Genomic DNA, 24,919 nt, shown 5'->3' with positions numbered 1-24,919 from the left:
GCAGCTTCTGGGAAAAGCTCCTACCCACAGCTCGGTTCCATTGCAAGAGTTCTGTTCAACCCAGAACGTCCTCTGGTGCTGTACCGGAGATTGCCTCTTGCTGGGACATACTCGTGGGGGAGAGGAGTGAAAGGAACGCCAGGACAGCAAGGGCGGGATGCCTGGCCTCAAGGGTGTGCGAATGTCCCCAGCGAAGGAAGCAAAGAGAGCCGGCAGAAAGCGATGCTTCACTAGCGTAACAAAACACAGCCCACATCCCTCCCTGCCTCCTCCCCTCCCCTCATCCCCCGTCCCCCGGATGCAGATGTGCCACGAGAACGAGCTGTGAAACTGCCGAGCGCCTGGCAGCCGGCTCGGGGCGTGCTCGCTGTGGGAATTCCTGCCCTACTGAGCCTGTGCGGAAGAGGCGAGAGCCTGGCTGGAAGGCATCCGGGCAGCACCGCGGTGGCAGGAGGTGCACCAAGGCCGTCCTGCGGCCAGCTCCGGGCTGAGCACACTCGGCATCCCCTTGATGCAGGGGAAGAGCCCTGGATCCCAGATGTGTGTAGCCCTGAGGCCATGTCAGGAGACCTCATCCCAGGTGAGGTGGTGGAGGGAAGGGGAATGTTGGGGCTTTAAGAGCCTTCTCTGCCTGTGTTTTATTTTGTGCACCGTGTGCTACTGCTGCATTTCCTCTGTCATCCAGCAGCAGATGGGTTCAAAAATACAGAGGAGGTTCTGCAGGGAAGTTGCGTAGCAGAAATACAGTGGAATCGCATCTCTGTGGAAGAAGTCAGTGGTTATGCCCAGGAAGGCCTGCAGCAAGGTCAGCGTGAGCACATCAAGAAGCCCCTGGGAAAGTATCTGGGAATGACACTGAGGAACCCAGAGGACTTCTCTATAGGTCCAAAGCAGTTTGAGGAAACCAGGAGCAAGGATGCGTGCCGGATGAAAAAGCAGAATCCGTGCACTGAGTGTGAGAAAAGCTTTAAAATAGATTCCAGCATCGCTAACCACCAGTGCACGCACTCAGCAAAGAGGCATTATGAGTTCTGTGAGTCTGCAGAGAGCATGAAATGGAGTCTCCACCCCACTGGGGTGGAGATACACTCCACCAGTGTATCCCCAGAAGAGAGATACTGTACAAGTGCCCTGAGTGTGGGAAGAGCTTTAAAGGTAGATCTCAACTCAGAAAACACCTGCGTGTCCACATAGGAGGGCGACCATATAAGTGCCTTGAGTGTGGGAAGAGCTTCAAGCAAAAATGCCACCTCACCGACCACCATCGCGTCCACACAGGAGAGAGGCCATTTAAGTGCACTGAGTGTGGGAAGTGGTTCAAAAGTCGTTCTTATTTGAAGCTCCACCAGTGCATCCACACAGGTGAGAGACCATTTAAGTGCCTTGAATGTGAGAAAAGTTTCAGTCGCAGTGATGAATTGAAGGTGCACCAGCGCATCCACACAGGAGAGACCATTTAAGTGCACTGAGTGTGGGAAGAGCTTCAAAATTTCTGTATTGAAGCGCCACCAGCTCATCCACACAGGAGTGAAACCCTTTCAGTGTCCTGAGTATGGGAAGAGCTTCAGATCCATCTATAAAATGAAACTGCACCACTGAATCCACACAGGAGTGAGACCATTTAAGTGCACTGAGTGTGGGAAGAGCTTCAAAAGCAGTTCTGAATTGAAAGTGCACCAGAATGTCCACTCGGGAGACAAATCCTTTAAATGTCCTGAGTGTGGAAAAAGCTTCAGATGGAATTCTGCTTTGAAACGCCACCAGCGCATCCACATAGGGATGAAACCCTTTAAGTGTCCTGAGTGTGGGAAGAGCTTCAAAGGGAGTTCTGAATTGAAGCTGCATAAGAGCATCCACACAGGAGAGTGTCGCGGTGTTATCTAGATCAACGACAGGGGGTTAGCAGGCCTTTGGACTCCCCGCCCCCCAAAAATGGGAAGGGAAAAGGGAAAATGGGAAGGGAGATGGTAGCTGGGCTCAGGGAAACAAACAGAGCAGCAGCAACAATCTAAGGAGGAAGACTTACCTTACTGACTATGATGTCAGGATGCAAGATTACACAGTATAATACAGTCTAATTGAAACTGTGTTCCTTTTGGACGTTTACTTCATCTCTGTGCTCCACATGATGTTCTGATGTGGAATTCCCATAGCAAAGAAATTACCAAACCATGACATTCCACCCCTTCTTCTACATCGCTACATCATGCTTAAAATACATACATATACACAAATAAACAAAAATTAAAATGCATTACACGCTCAGGTCTATATACAAATATATACAATGAACTACTGACTGCAGTCCCCCAACATCAAATTCCCTTGTGGTACTCATTGAACATCCCCATCTTTCTGCATCACCCACCAAGTGCACCCAGGTCCCTGGGCAAAAACAGTTCCACGCAGAGGTTTGCCCTTTCCAGAGGCTGGAAGGACCCAATCAGCTTTTCCTTACGTGTTTTTTACATGTACTACAGGGATCTTATCTCCCTCTACAGTACGCAGGGGGCTGTACTGGCTAGGATCATCACGATTGACAGATCCTCTAGTGTTGTCCAACCAGGTAGCTTATGCCCTTCTCTCAGCACTTCAGTGTTCCACCATCCATTGCTTTCAACATAGCTTTCAACAACCCATTGTATCGTTCAGTTTTACCAGAAGCTGGTCATGGTAGGGGATATGATAAACCCACTGTATTTATAAGGGAATGTTTGAAATGTGTCCTATTATCAGACTTAATTGTTTCTGGGGTGCCATGTCGCTACAGGACTTGCTTCTCAAGACCCAATATGGTGTTTCAGGTGGCAGTAGGGGGTTCTGTGTATGTGTGAAGCCACACAGTGGTTGCCTTCACCATGGTAAGCAGTCATAGGTTACCTAGATTCACCTGTGCCTGTGACAGTGGCAGATGCCCCGTAGGGGCCCTGTCCTGGAAAGGAAGGGAAAAGGGGAATGGGAAAAAGAACAGCCGAGGCAATCTAAGGAGAAAACTTATTTTACTAAATATGATATTCGAATACAAGATAACACAATATAATACAATCTGATTGAGGCTAATAAAGCAAACAAAACCTCCCTTCCCTTCCCCTACCCTTACATGGTTTCTCATTTTATCTTAATTTCTTTCCTTTTCCTTTCTACTTTTCTGTTTTCTTCCCCTTTCCCTTTTACCTTTTTTATTGAGCCTTTCCATTTCCTTTTTATCCTTTACTTTTTCCTATCTATTCTACTTCTCCTTTTTTAGTAGTTTTCAGTATTTCATGTCACATTGTTTCTATTTGTTCTTTTCACAGAATCACAGAATCACAGAATGACCCGGGTTGGAAGGGACCTCAAGGATCATGTAGTTCCAACCCCCCTGCCTAGCAGGGCCACCAAACATACGTCTTTACTAGATCAGGTTGCCCAGAGCCCCGTCCAACCTGGTCTTGAACACCTCCAAGGACGGGGCATCCACAACCTCCCTGGGCAGCCTGTTCCAGGACCTAACCACTCTCCTAGTAAAGAACTTCCCCCTAACATCCAACCTAAATCTTCCCTCTTTTAACTTAAAACCATTTCCCCTAGTCCTGCTATTATCAGCCCTTTCAAAGAGTTTGCTCCCCTCCTGGGAGTAAGTTCCCTTCAGGTATTGAAAGGCTGCAATGAGGTCACCCCGCAACCTCTTCTCCAGGCTGAACAAACCCAACTCCCTCAGCCTGTCCTCATAGGGGAGGTGCTCCAGCCCCCTGATCATCTTCGTGGCCCTCCTCTGGACCCTTTCCAAAATCTCCATATCTTTTTTGTACTGAGGGCTCCACACCTGGACACAGTACTCCAGATGGGGCCTCACAAGAGCAGAGTAGAGAGGGACAATCACCTCCCTATCCCTGCTGACCACCCCTCTCCTGATGGAGCCCAGGATCCCATTTGCCTTCCGGGCTGCCAGAGCGCACTGCTGGCTCATGTTAAGTTTCTCATCTATTAGGACCCCTAGGTCTTTCTCTGCCGAGCTGCTCTCAAGGACAACTCCTCCCAGCCTGTACAAGTGCCTGGGGTTCTTCCGGCCCAAGTGCAAAACCTTGCACTTTGCCGTGTTGAACCTCATTAGGTTCACCCGAGCCCAGCTTTCCAGCCTGTCAAGGTCCCTCTGAATGGCATCCGTTCCCTCCACCGTATCGACTGCACCACTCAGCTTGGTGTCATCAGCAAACTTGCTGAGGGTGCACTCCATTCCCTCATCGATGTCATTAATAAAGATGTTAAAGAGCACCGGTCCCAAGACAGACCCTTGAGGGACACCGCTCGTTACCGGCCTCCACCTGGACATAGAGCCATTGACCACCACCCTCTGTCTGCGGCCTTTCAACCAATTGCTTATCCATCTAGTTGTTCACCCATCAAATCTACTTCCCTCCAATTTGGAGATGAGGATGTGATGGGGGACCATGTCAAAGGCCTTGCTCAGGTCCAGGTAAATGACATCGGTCGCCTTCCCTTCATCCACCGACGCCGTCACTCCATCATAGAAGGCCACAAGATTAGTTAAGCATGACCTTCCCCTGGTGAAGCCATGCTGGCTGTCTAGGATCACGTGCTCGTTCTTTATGTGATCAAGCATGTTGTCCAGGAGGATCTGTTCCATAATCTTCCCAGGCACGGAGGTGAGACTCACCGGCCTGTAGTTACCCGGGTCCTCCCTGCTCCCCTTCTTGTAAATGGGAGTGACGTGACCCTTCCTCCAATCATCCGGGACCTCACCTGACAGCCACGACTTCTCAAATATGATGGAGAGCGGCTCAGCAACCACCTCAGCCAGCTCCTTCAGGACTCTGGGATGCACGCCATCTGGCCCCATAGACTTATACTCATTCAGTCTAAGGAGGCACTCTCGGACTTGCTCTACCCTTGCAGTGGGGAGGGATTTACCTCCTTGGTCCCCACATAGAGGTATGGGGGTGCAAGACTTAGGGACGTGAAAAAGACTAGAATCCTGGCCACCAGTGAAGACCGAGGTGAAGAACTCATTCAGCACCTCAGCTTTCTCTTCATCTGTTGAAGCCATTTCTCCTTTTAAATTTACCAAAGTAGGTACGCCCGTTTTGGCCTGTCTCTTCTGGCCAATGTACCTGTAGAAGGTTTTCTTATTGTTTTTCACGTCCCTCGCCAAGTTCAGTTCTGCCTGCGCCTTGGCTTTCCTGATCCCACGTCTGCAAATCCGGACGGCATCCCTGTATTCTTCCCGGGTGACACAGCCTTGTTTCCAGAGCTTGTACACCCCTTTCTTCACCCTCAGTTCTCTCAGCAGGTCCTTGCTGAGCCATGCCGGTTTTCCACCTCTCCTGCCCACTTTCTTAATCAGGGGAATGGAGATCTCTTGTGCTGCCAGGAGGGCATCCTTGAAGAGCAGCCAGCTCTCCTCAACGTCCTTGTCTTTGAGGGCAGCGCGCCAGGGGATCTTGGCCAGCATTCCATTGAGTAGCTTGAAGTCTGCTCTTCTAAAGTTCAGCGTCCTGGTCCTGCTCTTTGCCAGGCCCACATCACTTGAGATCACAAACTCAATCAGGGCATGATCGCTGGAGCCCAGGCATCCTCCAACCTTGACGCCTCTGATGATCTCCTCAGCGTTGGTGAGCAGCAGGTCCAGCAACGCTTGACCTCTGGTCGGTCTGTCCAATACCTGAACCAGAAAGCTATCATCAATGGATTCCAAGAGCCTTCTGGAGCTCTTGCAGCTCGCCGTGTGGTTTTTCCAACAAATGTCCGGATGGTTGAAGTTCCCCACCAGGACAAGAGCCTGTGAGCCAGACGCCTCACGCATCTGGAGCAAGAAAGCCTCATCAGCAGCCTCCCCTTGATCAGGTGGCCTGTAGTATACCCCTAATACCAGCTGACCTTTATTAGTCCCATCTCTAATCCTAACCCACAGGCTCTCAACCTGTTCTTGACTGTTTTTCATGGGGAGCTCCTCACAGTTTATCCAATCTCTGACATAGAGAGCGACTCCCCCACCCTTCCTACCTCGCCTGTCTCTCCTAAAGAGTCTATAGCCATCGATGGCAGTATCCCAATTGTGGGAGTCATCCCACCATGTTTCTGTGATAGCAACAGTGTCATAACTTTCAGAGTGCATCACAGTTTCCAGTTCCTCCTGCTTGTTACTCAGGCTCCGTGCATTAGTATAAAGGCACTTCAGCCGGGCTGTCCATCTCACCACCTTCATAAGCGATCCAGGATCTGCTAGAACAGCAGCATCCCCAGCATCCCCCTGCCCTACTCCCTCCTTTTGCACTTTGCAATCATTGCCCGCGGAGTTCGGTACAATCCCTCGAATGAACCGTTCAACCCCAGCAGCCCTTGTTTTGCCCCCTTCCCCCTTCGTTCCTAGTTTAAAAACCTGTCAATGAGTCCCGCTAATTCTTCAGCTAATACCCTCTTACCCCTCAGGGACAGGCTGCGTGCATCAGCAGCCATCATGCCAGGTGCAGTGTAGATTGCCCCATGGTCAAAAAAACCGAAATTCTTGTGTCTGCACCAGCTCTTAAGCCATCTATTTAAGAGATGGGTTTTATGGATCCTCCCTGTACCTTTTCCTGACACCACGGGCGTAGAAGAAAAGATCACCTGCACCCCGGCTCCTTCAAGTATTCGCCCCATTCCCCTGAAGTCTTTCTTGATGGACCTCAGGCTTTCCTTGCCAACTTCCTCACTGCCAGCCTGAATTATTAAAAGTGGATAGTAATCTGAAGGCTGAATCAACCTAGAAATTTTCTTTGAAATGTCCCTGACCCGTGCCCCAGGAAGGCAGCACACTTCTCTTCGGGTAGGGTCAGGCCGGCATATAGGGCCTTCTGTTCCTTGCAGAAGGGAGTCACCTACAACAATCACCCTTCTGTCCTTACGTGTAGAAGCAGTCTTGAGGCTTCGGGGTGACCGCTTCACCTGAGGCAACTTCAGGGGTGCACCTGCCTCCCCACTCTCACTAGTCCCCCCCTCAAGTTCCAGTTCTTTTCTGATAGTTTCTCTCTTTTCTTTCACTTATTTTGACTTTCTGCATTTCTTTTCTTTCTCCCATGTTCTTATTCCTAATCAGTTTTCTTTTCCTTTTTATTTTTATTTTTTGACAATCATTTATCATTTCATTTTTTTTCTTGAGTTTTGTTTTCCTTTGCGCCTTAATTATCCCATTTCTCATCTTTTTCCCTTAATCCTCCCTTCTTTCTTTTACCTTTTCTACTTTTTTTTTCCATATATCCTTTCCTTTTTTCCTTTTTTTTCTATTACTCTTTCAAATTTCATTTTTCTGTTCCTGTCCTTTTTTTTTTTTTTTTTAATACTATTATTTTTTCTTTCCATGTAGCATTTTCCATTCTGTTTTGTTTTCTCTTTGTCTTTATTTTCTCTTTTCCTTTTCTTCCCTTCCCTTTCTTTTTTCTTTCTTTTTTTTTTTTTTCTTTTTCATTTTTTAATTGCTTTTCTTCTATTTCCATTCTTTTCTTTTTAGTTTTTGGACTTTCTTTTTGCTTTTCTGTTCTTTTCCCTTTTCTTTCCATTTTTCTTTTAACGTAAATAAAGGGAAAGGCGCTTTAAATACAGACATAAGTTGTGCTCTAATGGGGAACATTACATCAAACCAATATCGCACATTTCCAGGCTTCAGAGGCAAACCCCCCTCCTCAGAGAAAAGCAGTTGGCTATGAAATTGCCTGAGTGCACTGTTGTCAGAAAGGATGGGAAAGGAAAAGAGGAGGAAGGAAAGAAAAAGAAGAGAAGGAAAGAAAGAGGAGGAAAGGTATGAATATTGATATTTAAGGGAGAAAATGACTTTTGGCTATCCCGAAAAGGCTTTGGTCAGAACTATCATAGATTAAAACCCTCCTTTTTCTTGGGAGTTCAAAGAAACCACAGAATCACAGAATGACCTGGGTTGGAAGGGACACCAAGGATCATGAAGCTCCAACCCACTGCCTGGCAGGGCCACCAAACTTCCACGTTTCCTAGACCAGGTTGCCCAGGGCCCCATCCAACCTGGCCTCGAACACCTCCAAGGATGGGGCATTCACAACCTCCTTGGGCAGCCTGTTCCAGGACCTCACCACTCTCTAGTAAAGTACTTCCCCCTAACATCCAACCTAAATCTTCCCTCTTTCAACTTAAATCCATTTCCGCTTGTCCTGCTATTATTGGCCCTTTCAAAGAGTTTACTCCCCTCCTGATTATAGGTTCCCTTCAGGCTGCAATGAGGTCACCCCACAGCCTTCATTGCTCCATGCTGAACAAGCCCAGCTCCCTCAGCCTGTCCTCATAGGGCAGGTGCTCCTGACCATCCTCGTGGCCCTCCTCTGGACCCTCTCCAACAACTCCACGTCTTTCTTGTACTGAGGGCTCCACACCTGGGCACAGTACTGCAGATGGGGCCTCACAAGAGTAGAGTAGAGAGGGAGAATCACCTCTTTTTATTTTTTATTTTTTATTTTTTATTTTTTATTTTTTATTTTTTATTTTTTATTTTTTATTTTTTATTTTTTATTTTTTATTTTATTTATTTTATTTTTTAAAAAAAATTCCTGTACCCAGGAATATATTTGCTGAATATGCCTAAAGCGTCAGCTCCGTTTTCCCACCCATCTTGCTTCGGTATGGAATCAATGCTGGTCGAACCTCCTCCTTCAGGAACTTTGCCACCTGCTGAGGAGCACGTCCAGTGAAGGAGGAAGGATCCAAAAGGCCATCCAGGTGTGGATGGATGGGGCTGAAATAAGGATCAGCACGGATGCGGGCAATCAAGTCATTCTCGCCCCCTTCCTGTTTCACAACAGCAGCTGCTTGCTGGGCAAGAACACGGATCTTCTCGTGGCAATGCTGACGATCGCCCCCCGCTTTCACCATCGCCATGATGATCTTCTCCGTGGCCATGAAGGGCAGCTCCTGCCGGATCCTCCTGTCGATCACCTTGGGATACACGATGAGTCCCTCAGAGATGTTCTGCAGCGTGCTCAGGATGATATCAGCCGTGAGAAAAGCCTCGGCCAGGCACACGCGCCTGTTGGCGCTGTCATCCAACGTCCGTTCCAACCACTGCACAGCAGCTGTTTGCAGGGGATCCAGGACCAGAGTCATCAGGTGCCGAGCCAGGCTGCAGCACCGCTCCGAGCGCATCGGTTTCCTCTTGGAAGGCATAGCGCTCGAACTGACCTGGTCTTTCTCAAAAGGCTCTTCTATCTCCTTCAGGTTGGCCAGGAGACGAATGTCGGTACAAATCTTGTGAACAGATGCCCCCAGACTGGCCAGTATGGACAGGACTTCAAGATCCACCTTGCGACTGTAGGTCTGCCCCGTGACCGTGTAAGATTGCTTAAATCCTGCCTTTGCGGTCACCAATCTGTCCAGCTCTTCCACTTTCCTGTGGTCTCCCTCAAAGAGCTGCAGGAAGCTGGCCTGAGTGCCAGTGCTGCCTTTCACACCCCGAAAACGCAGGTCGTCCCGAGCTCGCTCCAGGTTCCGCAGGTCCATGCACAAGTCCTGGATCCACAAGCAGCAGCGTTTCCCCACCGTGGTGAGTTGTGCAGGTTGGTAGTGAGTGAAGCCCAAGGTTGGCAGGTCAGCGTGTGCCACAGCAAAATCGGCCAGCCGGCCGATCACCCTCGCCAGCTTGGGTAGCAGCAAGTTCAAGCCATCTCGGAGGACGATCAGATCCGTGTTATCCCCGACGTAGCAGGAAGTGGCTCCGAGGTGAATGATGGCTGCAGCTTTGGGACAGCAGCGAGCAAAGGTGTGAAGGTGAGCCGTCACGTCGTGGCGCAGCTTCTTCTCTTCTTCCGCTGCAATCTTGAAGTCGATGTTGTCCAGGTTGGCTTCCATCTCCTTTATCTGCTCATCTGTGATGGGAAGCCCAAGAGACTTCTCGGCCTGGGCGAGGTAGAGCCAGAGGCGGCGCCAGGTGCCGACCTTCTTCCTCTGGCTGAAGTTGAAGCCCATCTCTTTGCTGGCGTATCGCGACACCAGCGGAGAGCAGTAGTGGGACTGCGGGTCCTCCTGGGCACGGAGGAAGGGGAGAGGGGGGCGGGGTGGAGGAAGGGGAGAGAGGGATGATGGAGAGGAGGGCAGAGGTGGTGCTGGGGGGGGCTGGGGGCTGCTGGGCCTCTCAGGCATCCCCAAGGCAGCAGTTGTCCGGGTGCTGGATGATGCTCCCGAGCTGACGCCCTGAGGGGACCGCTCCTGCCCCCTGAAGGATGGTGGTGGGGGGCGGGGGGGCGGTGTTGATGCCCGGTGGGACGGGGGGCTGCTGGGCCTGTCGCTCATCTGCCCTTCAGCCGTTGTTTCAGTGCTGGCCGATGACCGCAAGCCTCCAACCCGGGCGGGTTCTTTCTGTCCCCCAAACGATGGTGGTGGGGGTAAGGGGGGCAGCGTTAATGCCCGGTGGGACCGCGAGCTGCTGGGCCTGTCAAAGATCCCCCAGTACATGGAGCCCAGGCTGGCGGGGGGTCGGTGTCGAGGCAGGGGCAGCTGAGCCCAGCTGCTATGTGTCCTGTCTGTCTGTCTGTCAGGCCTCTCAAGGTAGGCAGGCTGTTCATCTGACTCTGAGCTGTAGCTGCTGGTATCATCCTGGGCTTTCTCATCTTCAGAGCGGCACCTGCGGAGAGAGGAATGTGCTGAGGGCAAAGGAGAAACCCTGCTCTGATTCCTCACAGCTCATGGCAAAGAGCCACCCTCAGCTCCCAGCCTGTCTTGGCCCCAGCAGGAAGAATGGGCTGAAGGCAACTAAGACATCTAACAGCGTCAATCACAGACCATGTGAGCCAACAATTAACCGCTCTCATTGCACTGCTTTAACTAGAAACGTCTCCTGGCCCACAGCAGCAGCCCTACAGTTAAGAGCTGGGCAGGATGGGGATGGGGGTGAACAACTCACCTCTTTCTCCTCCTGCACCAGCAAATAAGGCAGCACAGAATCATCACCAGTGATAGGGGAACCAAGGCAGCTACAGCAACTTCCAGGTAGAACTTCCATTCACGTTTAACTTGCTGGGTGTATGCACGTCCTTCACCATCCGCACCTGGAGGAACAACGTGGTCATTGCTGTGTCGTGTGCCTTAATGGCAATCTCAAGGAGGTCTGACATTGCTACCCAATCCTTTTCCATTTTGTTGGCCTCCTGAAACAAGTGCAAATCCTCAGGCTGCAATGCTTCCCTGATTCCAGGGGAAGCAAAGGTAGCTCCCAAAGGCACCGCGCATCCAGGCGCTCTGGAGCCTCTATTTTGCCTCTCAGCTTTGGTTACTCTCCAGATTTGCTCCTTCTTCTCCATCACGCTCTAAGCTTTCTTTTACACTGACCTACCCTCGCCTCATGAGGCTAGGTAGTGCTGCTGCAGGCAGGCACACCGTCACCCTTTGGGACACGTCGTTTGACGAAGCAGAACTCATTAGAGCAGAAGGAGAGCACATGCGTCTGTTTAATCAGTTGCTGCTACGAGTGACGTGGACAAGGACCACTGTGTTGTGTTATGAGTGCTGCCCTGAGCTCTCCCCTCCCACTCAGACCCCAGGGGCAGAGTCAGGGCCCCTCAGCAGGAACCTGAACCTGCCTCTTCCCTTTTCCTTCCTCCCAGCAAGGGCACAACTTGCACGCTCCTAGTTTTCAGGATGTTTCTCCTGCTTATGAACTCGTTGCTTACCCGGATTCCTTGGAAAACGATAGATCCCGTTGCGGTGGGCTTCCCCGGGCTTTGACAGCGCTGTGAAGAATGAGAGAAAGGCCAAGTCTCAGCACGGTGCAGGCACAGAGGAGGCAGAAGGACGAGGAGGCTCCCTCTATGCCATTGCCCCGTCTGTGAGTCAGCGCATCTCTCTGGACCTCAGTTTGCAGGAGGGACCCCGCTCCGGGCTGCTGGTGTGCCTGGAGCCTCAAGGGAGGCACAGCAAGCTCTGGAATGCAGGGACCATGTGAGGGAGGTACGTTGAAGGCTCCTATTCCCTCTCATCTCTGCTGAATGTGGTTTTGGTGGCCTTGTTCCCAAAAGGACAGAGTTTCTAAGTCCTTGGGAACTGGGTGCAGTGGGAGGGGAGCAGCCTCTAACCATGGCCATGGAGCTCTATGAGCAGCCCTTAGCTGAAGTGCCAGCTGCACGTGTGGTCTCTCTTTGTCCCAGAAGGAAGGGCAGTGTGCGACAGCTGCCTTGCTGCAATGCATCCCTGTGAGCAGACTCTTCATCAGTAACTTTAGAAAGGAGGGAAGAGGGCTGTAAGTAACTGCCAGTTCAGACACAGGGGCAGCACCACAGCAAGGCTCTGATCCGTCCTTTCCTGCTGTGCACACTGCAGTTGCTCCATGTATATACCCAGAAACTCAGCTTCCCAAGTCTTTCAGTGGACAGACAGAAATACACCCACCGTGTGCTGCCTTCTCCTTCATGATTTTCTGTAGCATATGGGACAGCTTCTGCGGATAGCTTCCTCTTCCCAACGCCTCCTTCTGTCTCTCAGGACCTGAACAGAAAGTATTGAGATCAATTTCAGACAAACAAGGTATTGAACTGAGTGGGTCAATAAAGACAGCAGCCACTCCTGGGATGCCTGTGGGGCTCCAGCACAGGAGGCAGCCAAGTGTTTCGCACGGCCTCCACAACTGCATCCTCCACAACTGCATCACTGAAGAGCAGATGGTGCCAGGGGGTGGTGCGAGGACAGGGCACGTGCACACGGGTGTGTGTTCTCACTCACAGCTGCAAACATGCCTGGCTGACATGAGGGCTGTGAGCCGGCATCTCTCAAAGGAAGCAAAAACTCACAGCATACCCTTAGGAGTTGCTGGGGCTTCTGTCCTGGAGCTCAGCAGGGAAGATGGATCCCATCTGATGCTACCCACACCTGTCAGCAAACACAGACAGAGCAGCTCCTGTCACATGTGGCTGGATGGTTGTTTAACCTGGAATGACAGCACTGCTGCACAGCACTCTGCTCTCCCTACTGCACAGCAGCATCTGGCAAATAGTTGCTGGGTGCCTGCAGTGGTACCGTGCCAGTCCAAAAAGGAACCGTGTGTGGAACTGTCTGGAGAAGAGAAGGGGGTGGAAGGAGAAGGGGAAGATCTAAAGGCCCTTTTCTATGGACCAGATGACGCTGAGGCTTTGGCAAGGCACTGCTTATAGGCACAGCGATGAGCAACATTCCCATTGTGTGCTGTGATCTCTCTCTTCCTTAGGGACCTGCAGTGACTGGAAGGGGCTCAGGTGACGATGTGGCACCCAGACCTGGGTTGAAACCACCAGGCAGCCAAAAGCTGAACCCTTCCTGAACTTCCACAACCAAATATGAGCAAAGTCCATGAGATGAAGACTGGTGACTTACCTCTGGCATCCAGCCCAGGCTCAGGGACAGGACTCCATTCTGGTAATCCACCAAGAAGGCCTGCAGGCACAAGTGTGATCAGACACAGGTGAGGAGAGCTTCCACTGCACACTGGGGCCTGCTTTATCTGCAGTGACCTGCAAAGGCTGGCAGCAGGTTGTGGAATGATAGGGGCCAAACAGCAAAGGCAAAGATTTTCTCCTCCAAAGAGTGGCAAGGGCTGCCTTCCCACTGCAATGTGACAACTCTCCAAGTAAAGAACTACTGACAGCTGATCTGTGTACGGCCTTTAAGGCACAGAGAGACTTGAAAGACATTTGGAGGTTCTTAAGTACCTGAACAAACTATTACAGCGCTCATTTTGCTGCCTTCAAGGAGACAGACACAACTTACCTCTGGGTTTCCCCTGAGGCACAAAGTCAGTATCCACCAAAACATCTGGATAAGGAGCTCCAACATCATCATCTAAAATCAAGGACAGATGAGAGATGTTCCCATTGCATGTTGTGCCTCCTCCCTTAGTGACTGGGGACTGATCAGGTAATGGGATGGGAGGCTCAGGCCGTGATTGCCAAAGCTACAGAATGACCGTGGTGACCTGCAGCCTGGCACTCAGCAGCTTTTCAAATGCTCTCTCAGGCTACTTGCAACACACCTCTGGGGCCGCATGGAAGGGTATACAGCCCATCAGGGCTTTCTTACTGGGAGCTCCATGCTGGATCTCCCACTAAAGCACCAGAGGAAATGTTGCCTGTTTCTTGCTCTGGGCTCCAGCTGGGTGTCTCTGTTGGGAACTGGGATTTGCCAGTGGGGAGCACCAGGAACCAGAGCAGAAATGCTCAAGCTTTTCCCAGCATGCTTCTTCTGAGCTCTCCCATAGGACATCTCCAGGGTGAAGGCTGTGCTTTGTGAAGGCAGAGCCATGGCCTGGCATGGCTGGAGCCAGCCCTGAGAGGAGCAGTGCTTCCACAACCCACATCCCGCTCCTGGGGTGCTGCCTGGCCCCCTTCCCAACAAACCCCCATGGAAAGGCAGCCCCAGGGCAGTGTGGCACAGGGCCACAGGGACAACAGCCTGGACCTCTGGTCCCATCTCTGCCCACCCACCTGCTGCTGGAGCTCGCCATGGTGCAGCACAAGTCTCCTGGGAACACATGGCCATCAGAAGGAGGAGGAGAGCAAGGCGGGCGGGGGACACGGCCCCCCACACTCGTGCCATGCTGCCACCACCACCGCTGTAGCCACAGCAAGTGCTGGGGCCAGCACGGAACACCTGGGGTACACACACTGAGCACTGTGACCTCATCGAGCACGGCAGGCGTTGTGACCTCACGTCCCCCCCAGGATGCAGATCTGTTCCGCTGCGAGGGCCAGGTTCCCCCTGGGCTTGTGTGCACTGTCGTGGTGGGTGAGGACTGGCACTCATCTGGAGCAGCAGGAGACCACAGCTGAGGTTTCCACATTGACATCATGGAAAGGCTTGTGTGGGAAGGGATGCTGGAGACCCAGAGATGCTGTGGAAGGATAAAGAAAATCACTTGAACGCTGCTTTTATTGCTTCATACAAATCAAGAGATTTAGTCTTGACTTTCAGTGGCACCAAAGAAGCCGTTTCTTCAGTGACGCTGTATTTGTTATCACAACCTCTAACAATAATGGCCAATTGAGCATTGCCAGAGCATTCTGATGGGTAGACTGAGAGGTTTTCCTGTTTCTTCAGTCTGCCTGGCTCCAGTTTGTTGTAACAGAGCAATTCTAGAAGCATCCAATTTTTTTCAGGACAAATGATATCTGCCATGCCAATTTGGGTCAAAATAGATCATGAGAACATCATTGATTGGGCCAAAATAGGGGCATAAACCCAACTTCTGAGAGTGAGAACTTCACAACTCGTGTCCAAATAGGTCATAAATCCAATTTTGGAGTGTGTGAAGGCCACAATTTGGGTCAAAATACATCAGAAAACGAATTCTGGAGCCTGAGAAGGCCATCATTTGGGTCAAGATATGTCACTGATCTATTTCAGAGACTGAGAACATCACTGTTTTTCTCAAAATAAGTCATTATCTCAATTTTGGAGCATGAGAATGTCACCATTTGGGTCAAAACGTTTGACAAACCCAATTTTATCATTAATCCTACTTCAGAAAATGAGAACATCACAGTTCTCACAGATTCTCCCCAGGGTCTTCATGTCTTTTTCCACTTGCACACTGCACTCGCTTGTCCAATGCTTGACTCAAAGCCCAAGCGAAACACCAGCTTGCAAAACAGGTCTTTGCCAAATCAAGATAAGCGACCAAGGTCAGCTCTCTCTACAAAGCAAGTTCCTTGTGACCACAGCCACAAACAGCAGCTCCATTAGAACTGTCAGAATTCATGTCACCCCAGGAATGTCACTCCAACGTTACTCCCTGATATCCCCCCTCAGCCATAACCCAACGCCACCCCCCCATCACTCCTGAACATCACCCCTATGTCACCCCAGCATCACCCCGACAGCATCACCCCCCTGCAATACTCCCCTGCATAAGCAATGTTATATACGTTCATTTGTCTGGTATACAAATGAGTAACAAAAACGTCCAGTTGCCCTGAACAGATGTGCACACCTGCACATCTATCCATCCAGTGAGGAAAATAGCACTTGGAATCATCCGGACTGCTGTAACCATCCTCATTCTGTCTCAAGTCGTATTTGTTTGCAATGGGTCTTGCTGGGAAGGTCTTCCTGATGGCACGGCTGTGAGTGAAACCAGCACAATACGTTCAGGATAGAGGACCTCCTGATTTCTCATGGATACAAATGGTTGTAAAATATTCCCTGCTTCATACAAGAACAGATACGATGGATCTCGATTATCTGCATGAATCCACAGGGAGCATATCTGCTCAGAGGACACGGGATGGTTCTGAAGTCAAAATTGAGAACCAACTCGGCCAACACTGGAAGCAGCCGTGGGAGCCAAGGGAGGCAAGTGGGCTCTAGTTATCCCATACCAGTGACCATTTCCATGTCTGTTGAGATGACAGATAATGGACTTCAGATGTGCCATGGGAGGTTCAGGGGGGGATACTAGGAAGAATTTCTTATCAGGAAGAGTGGTGAGACATTGGAACAGGCTGCCTAGGGAGGTGGTGGAGTCACCGTCTTTAGGGGTGTTCAAGCAATGTGTGGCTATGGCACTGAGGGTTGGAGTTAAGTGGGCGTTTGTGGTGATGGGCCGGTGGTTGGACTAGATGATCTTAGTGGTCTTTTCCAACCTTTATGATGCTGTGGTTCCATACTCCCACATCACCCCCCAACATCACTTCCCAACATCACCCCAACAACATCACCCCTTGATGATAAACTCCAGCGATACCCCAACAGCGTCGCTTCCCGATGTGACCCCCCAGCGATACCACAACATCAGCCAACAGCATCACCCCCAACAGCAGCATCCCTTGATGTGAAACCTGAGTGTGCCCTCAGCTCCACTCCTGTGTCAGGGTATGTTTGGGTCTGACTGACAGGACGTCTCGGGAGCAGACACAAGCAAACTGTAATCGGAGCAGCACAGAGGGTTCTGAATTGCTCAGTTTTCTGGGCTCCACCAGAAGAGTGGTGGCCAGAAGGGACAGGGAGGTGATCGTTCCTCTCTGCCTCTGCCCTTGGGAGGCTCCATGTGCCCATGGTCTGGAGCCCTCAATACAAGAAAGACAGAGAACTGAAGAAAGCAGAGACAGATTCCTTTGGCTAAGCAATTTTACTGGTACTTCAACTAATGTACTAATCCCCACTGCTAAAGAAACCAGCCTATATCACAAGTGACATTGCCGTTGAGGTCCAGCATGTGGCTGTAGTGGTAGGGGAGGTGTGGATCAAGGGATCCTCTGTGGTGATGGGAGGAAAAAGGAGTAACAAGAAGGTCCACATAAAAGTATAGTGAGTTAATTTTATTGATGACTTACTCCTAACACTAACATCTAACAGTAAAATGGGCAAAAGCCCAACTGGGTGCAGGGAAATGGAACCAGAGTGAAACTGGCAGTTGGCTGCTCTCTCTTCCCCTCCCTTCCAATCCAGGAAAGCAACCACGGCCTTCCAGACTTTGCTGCCTTATTCCACGATGAGAGGGGTTGTGTAGAGGGAATGATGGATCCCAAAAGTGCAGGCAGGCGCCTGGGGCTTGATCAGCGTCACCTGGAAGGGCAGAAAGGAAAGGCAGATCAGCAAGGGCCCTTCTCTTCTCTGCTGCCCTGGCTCCCTGCTGTCCCGCATCCCTCCCGATCCCAGACAGTCCCTGGTGGAAAAGGAGCAGAGGGAGGAAAAGCTGTGTGCTGTGCCATCCCTCCCTTCCTCTGCTCAGAGGGGGCATGAGGGCTGGGAGCAGGCCTGCTGTCCTGCACTTGGTCCCTGCAGCCTCTGGGGAAGGGGGAGAGGCGTGAAGGCTGTGCTTGTGAAGCAGAGAGCTGAGCAGCTGCCTTACCCGGCCTATGCTGTAGTCTGCCGGCCCAGGCTTCGCTGCTTTGCCCTCTCCAGGTTTTAGTTGGGCTGCCATGGTGTATGCGGGCGCCCTGGTCTTGTAGGCATCCACAGCCACTTTGGGGAGCGCCGCAGGACCCGGAGTCTGCAAGAGAGGCATGGCCGCACGGGGCTGGGGTCACATTCAAGGCTCTCTCTTTCCCTGGAAGGCTGCCTTAAGCAAAGTTGCAGCAGGCTTGGAAGCCCCTGTGGCAGGCACAGGGAGAGCAGCCCAAGTTCGGATGCTGACATGGAAAAGAGGAGCAACAGAGCTCACCTTGGCGAGGTCTTCATCATAGCTGCCACGCTGGCACCTTGTCCTTGCGGAGTAGCAGGGGCTGGCCGATGTGTAGGCTGTGTTGGGCCCCATCAGCCTGGGCAGCGTGTAAGTGCCAGGCCCTGCAGAAGGAGCAGCAGACAGCGTGTGTGTGAGGGGCTGGAGGAAGCAGCAGCGAGGGGCAGCCTGCCCAACCTGCTGGTGGGAGCAGGAGGGACGTCTTGCCCCTCTGCCAGTTCCTGCCTCTCCTCTATCACAGGGCCAGTGCCAGCAGCTCCGAGCCTGAGCTGGTGCTGAGCAGCAGCCCGTCCCTGGAGGATGCTCAGGCTGAAGGGTCTGCCTTGGCCAGGGTCACGTACCTGGACGGAGGCCTGTCTGGAGGAGCTCCCGCCGGAAGGCCATGGACTGGATCGGTGGGAGATGGAAGATTTGCCTGTTGGCCGCTTCAGTGCGGTAGTCACCTGGGGAGGGGGAGAAGAGGAAGAAAGCTGTGAAGGGCTGGTCTCCTCTGCAGCTGCAGTGACACTGTCCTGAGGAAAATGTCTTCTGAAGAGCTGCAGAACTGCTGGGGGACACAGGCAGCTGACCCCGGGCAAACGCGCTGCGTGCTCGTGTTGTCTGGGTGAAGTGCTGCAGCAGTGCTACTCACTCGGTCCAGGGGTGACGGTGGTGTGCGTCATGGTTCGTCCCTGGAGGTTGCTGCCTGGAACCACGTACTTGCCATTCCTGGTGATGGCCGGCTGCACAAAGTAGCAGGGACCTGGCCCACAGCTCTCTGCAGCAGGCCGCTTGGTCCCTCTAAAGGTGTACGCGGGGGCACGGTCTTTGGTGGGGCTGTGGCCCACGTAACCTAGGAGGAAAAGCAGAAGAGAGCACACCCCTGTGCAGCTGCATGTTTCCAGCTCCTTTGGACCCAGACCAGAAGCGGGCCCCTTTGTCCTTGGGTCACAGGGAGCAGCATTGCCAGCAGCATTGGCCTTCCTCGGCCAGGCCTGGCTTGCAGCTGCACCGAAGAGCCACAAGGCTCTGCCAGAATGGGGCAAGGCTGGGGAGCTGCTCTGCCCCGTGATGTCCCCAATGAGCCTCACGCCCTGGGGATGGTCGCTGTACCTGTTGTCCCCGGGATGGAGTACTGGGGCCCGGGGCTGGGGAACTGGGCCGAGATGAGGCCACGTGGGCGATGGGGTCTCCAGGTCCCCACCCAGGCTCCGTCCATGCTGGCAGGCATGTGCCTCCAAACCTAAAGGCAAGAGCAGAGCAGTTACTGACGGGAGTTCCTGAGCAGGAAGGGCCGGCAGCAATTTCTCCTGCTCACGGCCAGTCCTGCCAGTCTCGTGCTACATGTCCCTCGTGCACACTGGAGCCATCCTGCGGCTGAGCTCTGCAGCCTGAAGTGTGCAGGAGCTCTCCCTCACCTCTCTGAGCCTTGGAGGACGAGCGCAATGAGGCTGAGCTGCTCTGCTGCTGGGGCTGCTCTCAGGCACAGGGCACGGCGAGCGGCTGCGGGCAGCACAGCTCACAAATGAGGTGCCTGGAGCCAGTGGCCGGCTGTCCTTGGGGAGGGCCCGGCGTCGTCATGGCAGCGCACTGTGACAGCACACAGGCTCCGGGTGATGCCATCCGTGCTGTGACGTCTGGCTGGCCTGGGGCTTCATCAGCATCACCTGCAAGAGAGAGAATCCCAATGGGGAAATGGACTGAAAGTCCCGTCCCACCCTGGAAAAGTGTGGAAACGGTGGTTTGGAAACCCCACGGCTGGGCTGCCTGGCTTTGGCATCTGCCATTTGCCTCCTGGTGCCGGCAGCACTGTTGCACTGCAGGAATTCCCAGGTGGGCTCTTGGCAGAGGCAGCAACGGCTGCACTGAGCACTGTGGCAGTGGTGGAACTCTGCGGGCAACTCAGTGTGCATTCAGTGTAGTGCAGTGCTGTGCGCATGGTGGGACACAGAGGTCTCTGCAGGGAGCGACCCAGGCTGTCTGTTTGTCTGCACGGGTTGTATTTGACAGAGCTGCAGAGCACGTTGGAGGAGGAAATGAAGAGTGAAACTGAAGCCAGCACTGAGCTTCCTGATGTCTGTGTTCTCCAGCAGAGCCTGTGACAGTCACCAGCATACTGCAGGGAACTGCAGAAGGAGGCTGTTGCTGGGCACTGAGCCCAGGTAGGCCGCCCTGCCCCCTTCTCCTGGGCAAAACCTCTCATCAGTGTCACCTCTGGTCAGCCTTCAGAGAGGAGTATATCATTAGTGGCCTTGAGGCCTAATTCCTAATTCCCTGAGGGCCTACACCTCGTAACCAAGGGGTTAAAAGAGACCTATGGAACCAGAAGCTTTTCAAGAGGCTGAGAGACCATGAATGCCAATGAGAGCACTAGACCGTTAGAGGCCTGCAGGCCAGGAGAGAGGCCTCTAGTCCCCTAGCCATCTCGGCCTTCCTCTGGACCTCCATGTCTCTAAGCCCTCCCATAGGTGTCTAAGTCCATACACCTCTGCACCTTCTTTGCTGTCTGAATGCCCCTGGGACACTGTCTCAAGACCTCCAGTCCAGCTGCAAGGTCTCTTGGCCAGGCTCTTGGCCTCCCTCCAGGCTGTTTTACCTTAAGGCCTCTGAGCCTCCTGGGCAACCTCTAGGCCTTTAGACCCCCCTCTATGCCTCCAGGCGTGTTCTCCATTACACCTCTAGGCCTTCCTTTGTGCCTTAAATGCTCATGGACTCGTGGTCTCTTTTTTGGCCTCCCTCTGTGCATCAGGCCCTCAAAACCTCAGTGCTTCCAGTCCAGCCCATTGGTACCTCGGCTCTAGGCCTACCCTTAAGCTTCAAGGACTTTAGTCTCTACACGACTGTTAAGGCCTCTAAGCCTCCTGGATTCCCGGGGTGAGGCCACAGGGGAGTTCTGTTAACACAGTCTGTCAGGGGCAGGAACCCACAGGACCCATAGAGAACCACAGAACATCATGGAGAGTCAGAGAGCCCAACAGAGCCACAGAAGAACCACAGGGAGCCATAGAGACCCACGGGGAGCCAAAGGGAGCAAAGAGTTACCCATAAGGGAACAACAATGACACAGTGTCACACAGGGACCTGCAGGGACCCATAGAAGCGCATAGGGAAACATCCTGCCCTGTTACATCCTGAAACATCCACTTTGGGCTTTAGTTGTTTGCCAGACCCATGTGCTGTGGCAGGAAGCCCTGGGGCCAGTGCCAGCCTGCATGGTCATGGGTTTAAGCCCTGGGGACATCAGCCATGGCTTGCGCTGTGGCTTTCAGAACCAGCACCGGTGCCGGGCTTTCTGGCTGTGGTTGTGACTTCACAGAATGACAGAATGACCCGGGTTGGAAGGGACCTCAAGGATCATGAAGCTCCAATCCCCCTGCCTGGCAGGGCCACCAAACTTGGAGGCAGGGACAAGGGACAGGAGCAAGGTCATTTGTGTTGTGTTACCTTGCATTCCGATATCATAGTTAGCAAACGGCTGCTGCTTGTTTCCTTGAGCCCACCTCCCACCTCCCTCTTTGGATCATGGCATCTCCATTAAAATGAGGGGCTTTGGAAGCTCATCTGTGACCAGTCCAACAAGTTTATTCTCTTTGGCCACGGTGAAGCCAATAAAACCAACACAGGAATGTGACACGCCAATGGGTTCTGTCAAGCAGGCCTTCCCTTTATTGCAGCGCTGGGTGCATGGGGATCACTGCACCGACACGCACACCCAGAGAAGCAGTGACTGCTTATTTATAGGCATAGCCTTTACATGGTCATAACATTCCAAGGACATGGGCAGGAATTGCAGGAATTAATTAACATCTCTGGTGGTGGTGGGATGAAGGCTAATAGCCATTGCGCTGTAACTGCCCAACCCTTTGAGGGGGGCTGCCCAGACTGGTTGTCACTGATGCTACGTCCAGCTGAGGCATCTGTTCTGCCATCTTATCTTCAACAGCAGCACATCTATTCTACTTTCTAATCTTCTCTTGACAGCAAACCCTGCGGCTCACTGCCAGCTCTGTTCCCTAGCTGACATTCACGCCAGCCCCTTGTCCTTCAGGTTGTATCTGCCCAAGTTGTGCAGAAGGCTGTTCTCAAAAGGTAGAACGGCTGCTCTCGTGATTCACAGCCCTAACCCTGACCCAAACGCTATCCCAAACCCTACACCAAACCCTAACCATAATCCAGCCCTGAAGCTTAACCCAAACCCAACACAGACACAAACACAATCCCCAAACCTAAAACCAACCCTACCCTGAACCCAAACCTTCTTCAGATCTCCACGGACTCTTCCAACACAAACCTTCCTCCAGTGCTAAGATCTTCAAGGACCCTCCCCCACAAACCCTTCTATCATCACTATGGATCTTCCCAACCCACACCATCCTACGGTCCCGTGACCTTCCAGGACCCTTCCAACACAAGCCGATCCACGGTTCTTTGATCATCAAGGAGCCTCCCACAGAGCGCGTGCCATCTCAAACACAAACCATTCTCTGGATCTTCATGGCCTTCAAGGACTCTTCCAGCACAAAGCACGTTCTGTTCCTGTGACCTTCCAGGACCCTCCTGTGCTGGTGATGTCACAATGTCGCGCTGACCTCACAGAAGCCCCCCCGAGGTGGGGCAGGGGCAGTGGGTCAGCGCCGAACCTGCCGGCCCCATTCTGCAGGCGGTGCAGGTCCTGCGAGCAGCTGTGCCAGTGGTGCAGCAATGCGGGCCCAGTTTGCCAGCGGAACATTAACAGCTCTGCAGCGCGTGGAGCTGCTGCAGGAGCTGGAGCAGGTGAGCTCTGGGTGGACGGGCACAGAAGGGCCGAGTGCTGGCTGGAGGGCACCCTGCCCACGGCATGGCAGCAGAGGGCTGGGTGCCAACGCCGCTCCTCTCCCCTCCCACAGGCTCATGAGCGGCTGATGGAGAACCGCACGGCCGCGGCCAGGGCGTCGTTGCTGAAGGTGAGCAGATGCAGCAGCACGGGGCCGGTGGGGGCGAGCAGGCACAGCAGTGCTGCTGTGGGGCGTGGGGTGGGAGAATTCCCCTCGTGCGGGTCTGCAGCTCCGGCCCTGCAGGCCCTGCTTGCCCCGATGGAGGAGGCAGGAGGGGAATTCCAGTGGGAATGCTGGTGCCCTGACGGCCGCTGCGCTTCTCCTTTCCCACAGGACGCCCAGCAAATACGGGCTGAAAGAACGGCTGCCCGTAAAGAGCAGCTGGAGCAGGTAGGGGGCAGTGAGGGCTCGTCCTCACAGCTCGGCATCCTCACGCCTCTGGCTGTGCAGGAGGACCTCGGTCCCCATCCCTCGGGTCCACGGGACCCAACGCAGCCACCCCTCATGGCACAGCCGTTGTCTTGCAGGAGAAGCAGCTCATTGCCCAGCTGGAGGAGCAGCTGAAGGCTGGGAGCGAGGAGATGCAGGTAGTGTGGAGGGGCGAGGGGAGCGGGGCTGCCCACCCCATGTTGTGGACATGGAGCTCAGCCTTTTGTCTGCCAGGTGCTGCGCCGGGAGAAACAGCGCCTGCGAGAGGAGCGGGAGGAGCTGGAGCTGGAGGGTGCCTGGTGAGTGGGAGCGGGCCCTGCAGCCCACGCCTGCACACAGGGCTCTCTGCTGCAGTGGGACTGCAGCGCTGCTGGGGTCGGGGCTCGGGTTCCCTTCGCTGCATGGCGTGGCAGAGCAGCCCCGTCCCAGCCCTGGGGTGGGCACACACTGCTGGGGGGCCCCCGCGGTGACAGAGGCCGGCAGCCTCCAACCAAGCCTTGTTGCCCACAGGCGGCAGCATCAGATGGAGCTGGAGGCAGAGCGCGTGCCTGGGGCTGTGCTGCCGGAGCTGGTGGAGGCACAGCTGGTAAGGGGCAGAACACACAGCACCCTCACCCCATGGGATGGAGATCTCCCCGGGGACAGGGCTCCCTGCAGCACTGGGGCTGTGCTGCTGTGCTGCCGGGCTCCCAAGTCCTGCATGAGCCCTGGCTGCGCAGCAGGCCCTGACCCCTGTCCCCGCCCCATCTTCACCTACAGGAGAAGAAGGAGCGGGCCAGGAGACGTGGGCTCTCCTTCTGGATGCAGTGAGTATCCCCTCGTTGCCCTGTGCCCAGCCACCAGCAGCCGCGCTCCTGGCAGTGGGCTGATGGCCCGGACCCCTCCTCCCCTTTGGCACCGTGTGGGGCTGTGCTGCCATGGGGTAGGGACGCCTCATTCCCGGCCCTCTTTTGCCCCACAGGACCATCTGCCTCATCTTCGTCTGCCTCCAGCTGCTGCTCGTTGCTGTGCTGGGCTCTGCCCTATTTTACGCCCGACGCTATGACCAGGAGCTGCTCTATCGGCTCCTGCTGCGGGTGCTGCCCCAGCCAATGTACGCTTCCGTGGCGTACTTTGCAAGCAGGACCCTGCGTGTGGTCTGTGATGGGCTGCTGCCCATCTGACCACACAGCTCAATAACCCCTCCCAGCTCGGGGCTGCGTGCTGGGACAGGGAACAGGGGGGCAGTGCTGGCAGGCGGCTGAGTGCCACCACGTTGGACTTGTTGCAAATCAGTCTGCACTGTCATCGGGAGTCGCTGTCAGCTCAACAACAAACCTCCGACGGCCCATCAGACTGAAGATCCACACCTGACAGCAGGACGTGGCTGGATCTACGGGCGCTGAACCGCCTCGCTTTGCTGCCTGTCTGTCCCTCTTTCCCCGTTTTCTGTCTTTTCTCCTGGTCTTCTTTCATTCTTTGACTCATCAAAGCAGCCATGGCCTATAATAACGGCCTCCAACACCTCTTAATCGTGATTAGCCCATTATCCCATGTCACCTCCAATTGGTTGTTGTTAGTTGTT

The 24,919-nt window shown here is 53.5% G+C and overlaps 3 protein-coding genes across 3 annotated transcripts; 1 reads left to right on the top strand and 2 right to left on the bottom strand.

The window, feature by feature from the left end:
* On the top strand, nt 1-24,919 carry LOC140259584 (uncharacterized). The gene is made up of 8 exons (XM_072351048.1): nt 1-580; nt 22,999-23,055; nt 23,260-23,316; nt 23,454-23,513; nt 23,590-23,654; nt 23,866-23,941; nt 24,115-24,161; nt 24,317-24,919. The coding sequence occupies exons 1-8, from the start codon at nt 512-514 to the stop codon at nt 24,516-24,518; spliced, it is 633 nt and encodes a 210-aa protein (XP_072207149.1). The 5' UTR covers nt 1-511; the 3' UTR covers nt 24,519-24,919.
* LOC140259680 (adenylosuccinate lyase-like) lies at nt 8,581-19,735 on the bottom strand. Its single transcript, XM_072351226.1, has 2 exons — nt 19,715-19,735; nt 8,581-10,017 (listed from the first exon to the last, which is right to left on the bottom strand). The coding sequence occupies exons 1-2, from the start codon at nt 19,733-19,735 to the stop codon at nt 8,581-8,583; spliced, it is 1,458 nt and encodes a 485-aa protein (XP_072207327.1).
* Nucleotides 17,231-19,693, bottom strand: LOC140259489 (ciliary microtubule associated protein 1A-like). The gene is made up of 6 exons (XM_072350889.1): nt 19,636-19,693; nt 18,765-19,355; nt 18,475-18,576; nt 18,116-18,237; nt 17,804-17,944; nt 17,231-17,517 (listed from the first exon to the last, which is right to left on the bottom strand). Exons 1-6 carry the CDS (start codon nt 19,691-19,693, stop codon nt 17,434-17,436), a joined length of 1,098 nt encoding a protein of 365 aa, XP_072206990.1. The 3' UTR covers nt 17,231-17,433.

Source organism: Excalfactoria chinensis, chromosome 16 (assembly GCF_039878825.1).
Source record: "Excalfactoria chinensis isolate bCotChi1 chromosome 16, bCotChi1.hap2, whole genome shotgun sequence".
NCBI classification, from domain to species: Eukaryota; Metazoa; Chordata; class Aves; order Galliformes; family Phasianidae; genus Excalfactoria; species Excalfactoria chinensis.
The sequence above is the reverse complement of the archived record's forward strand: the minus strand, read 5'-3'. Positions and strand labels throughout refer to the sequence as shown.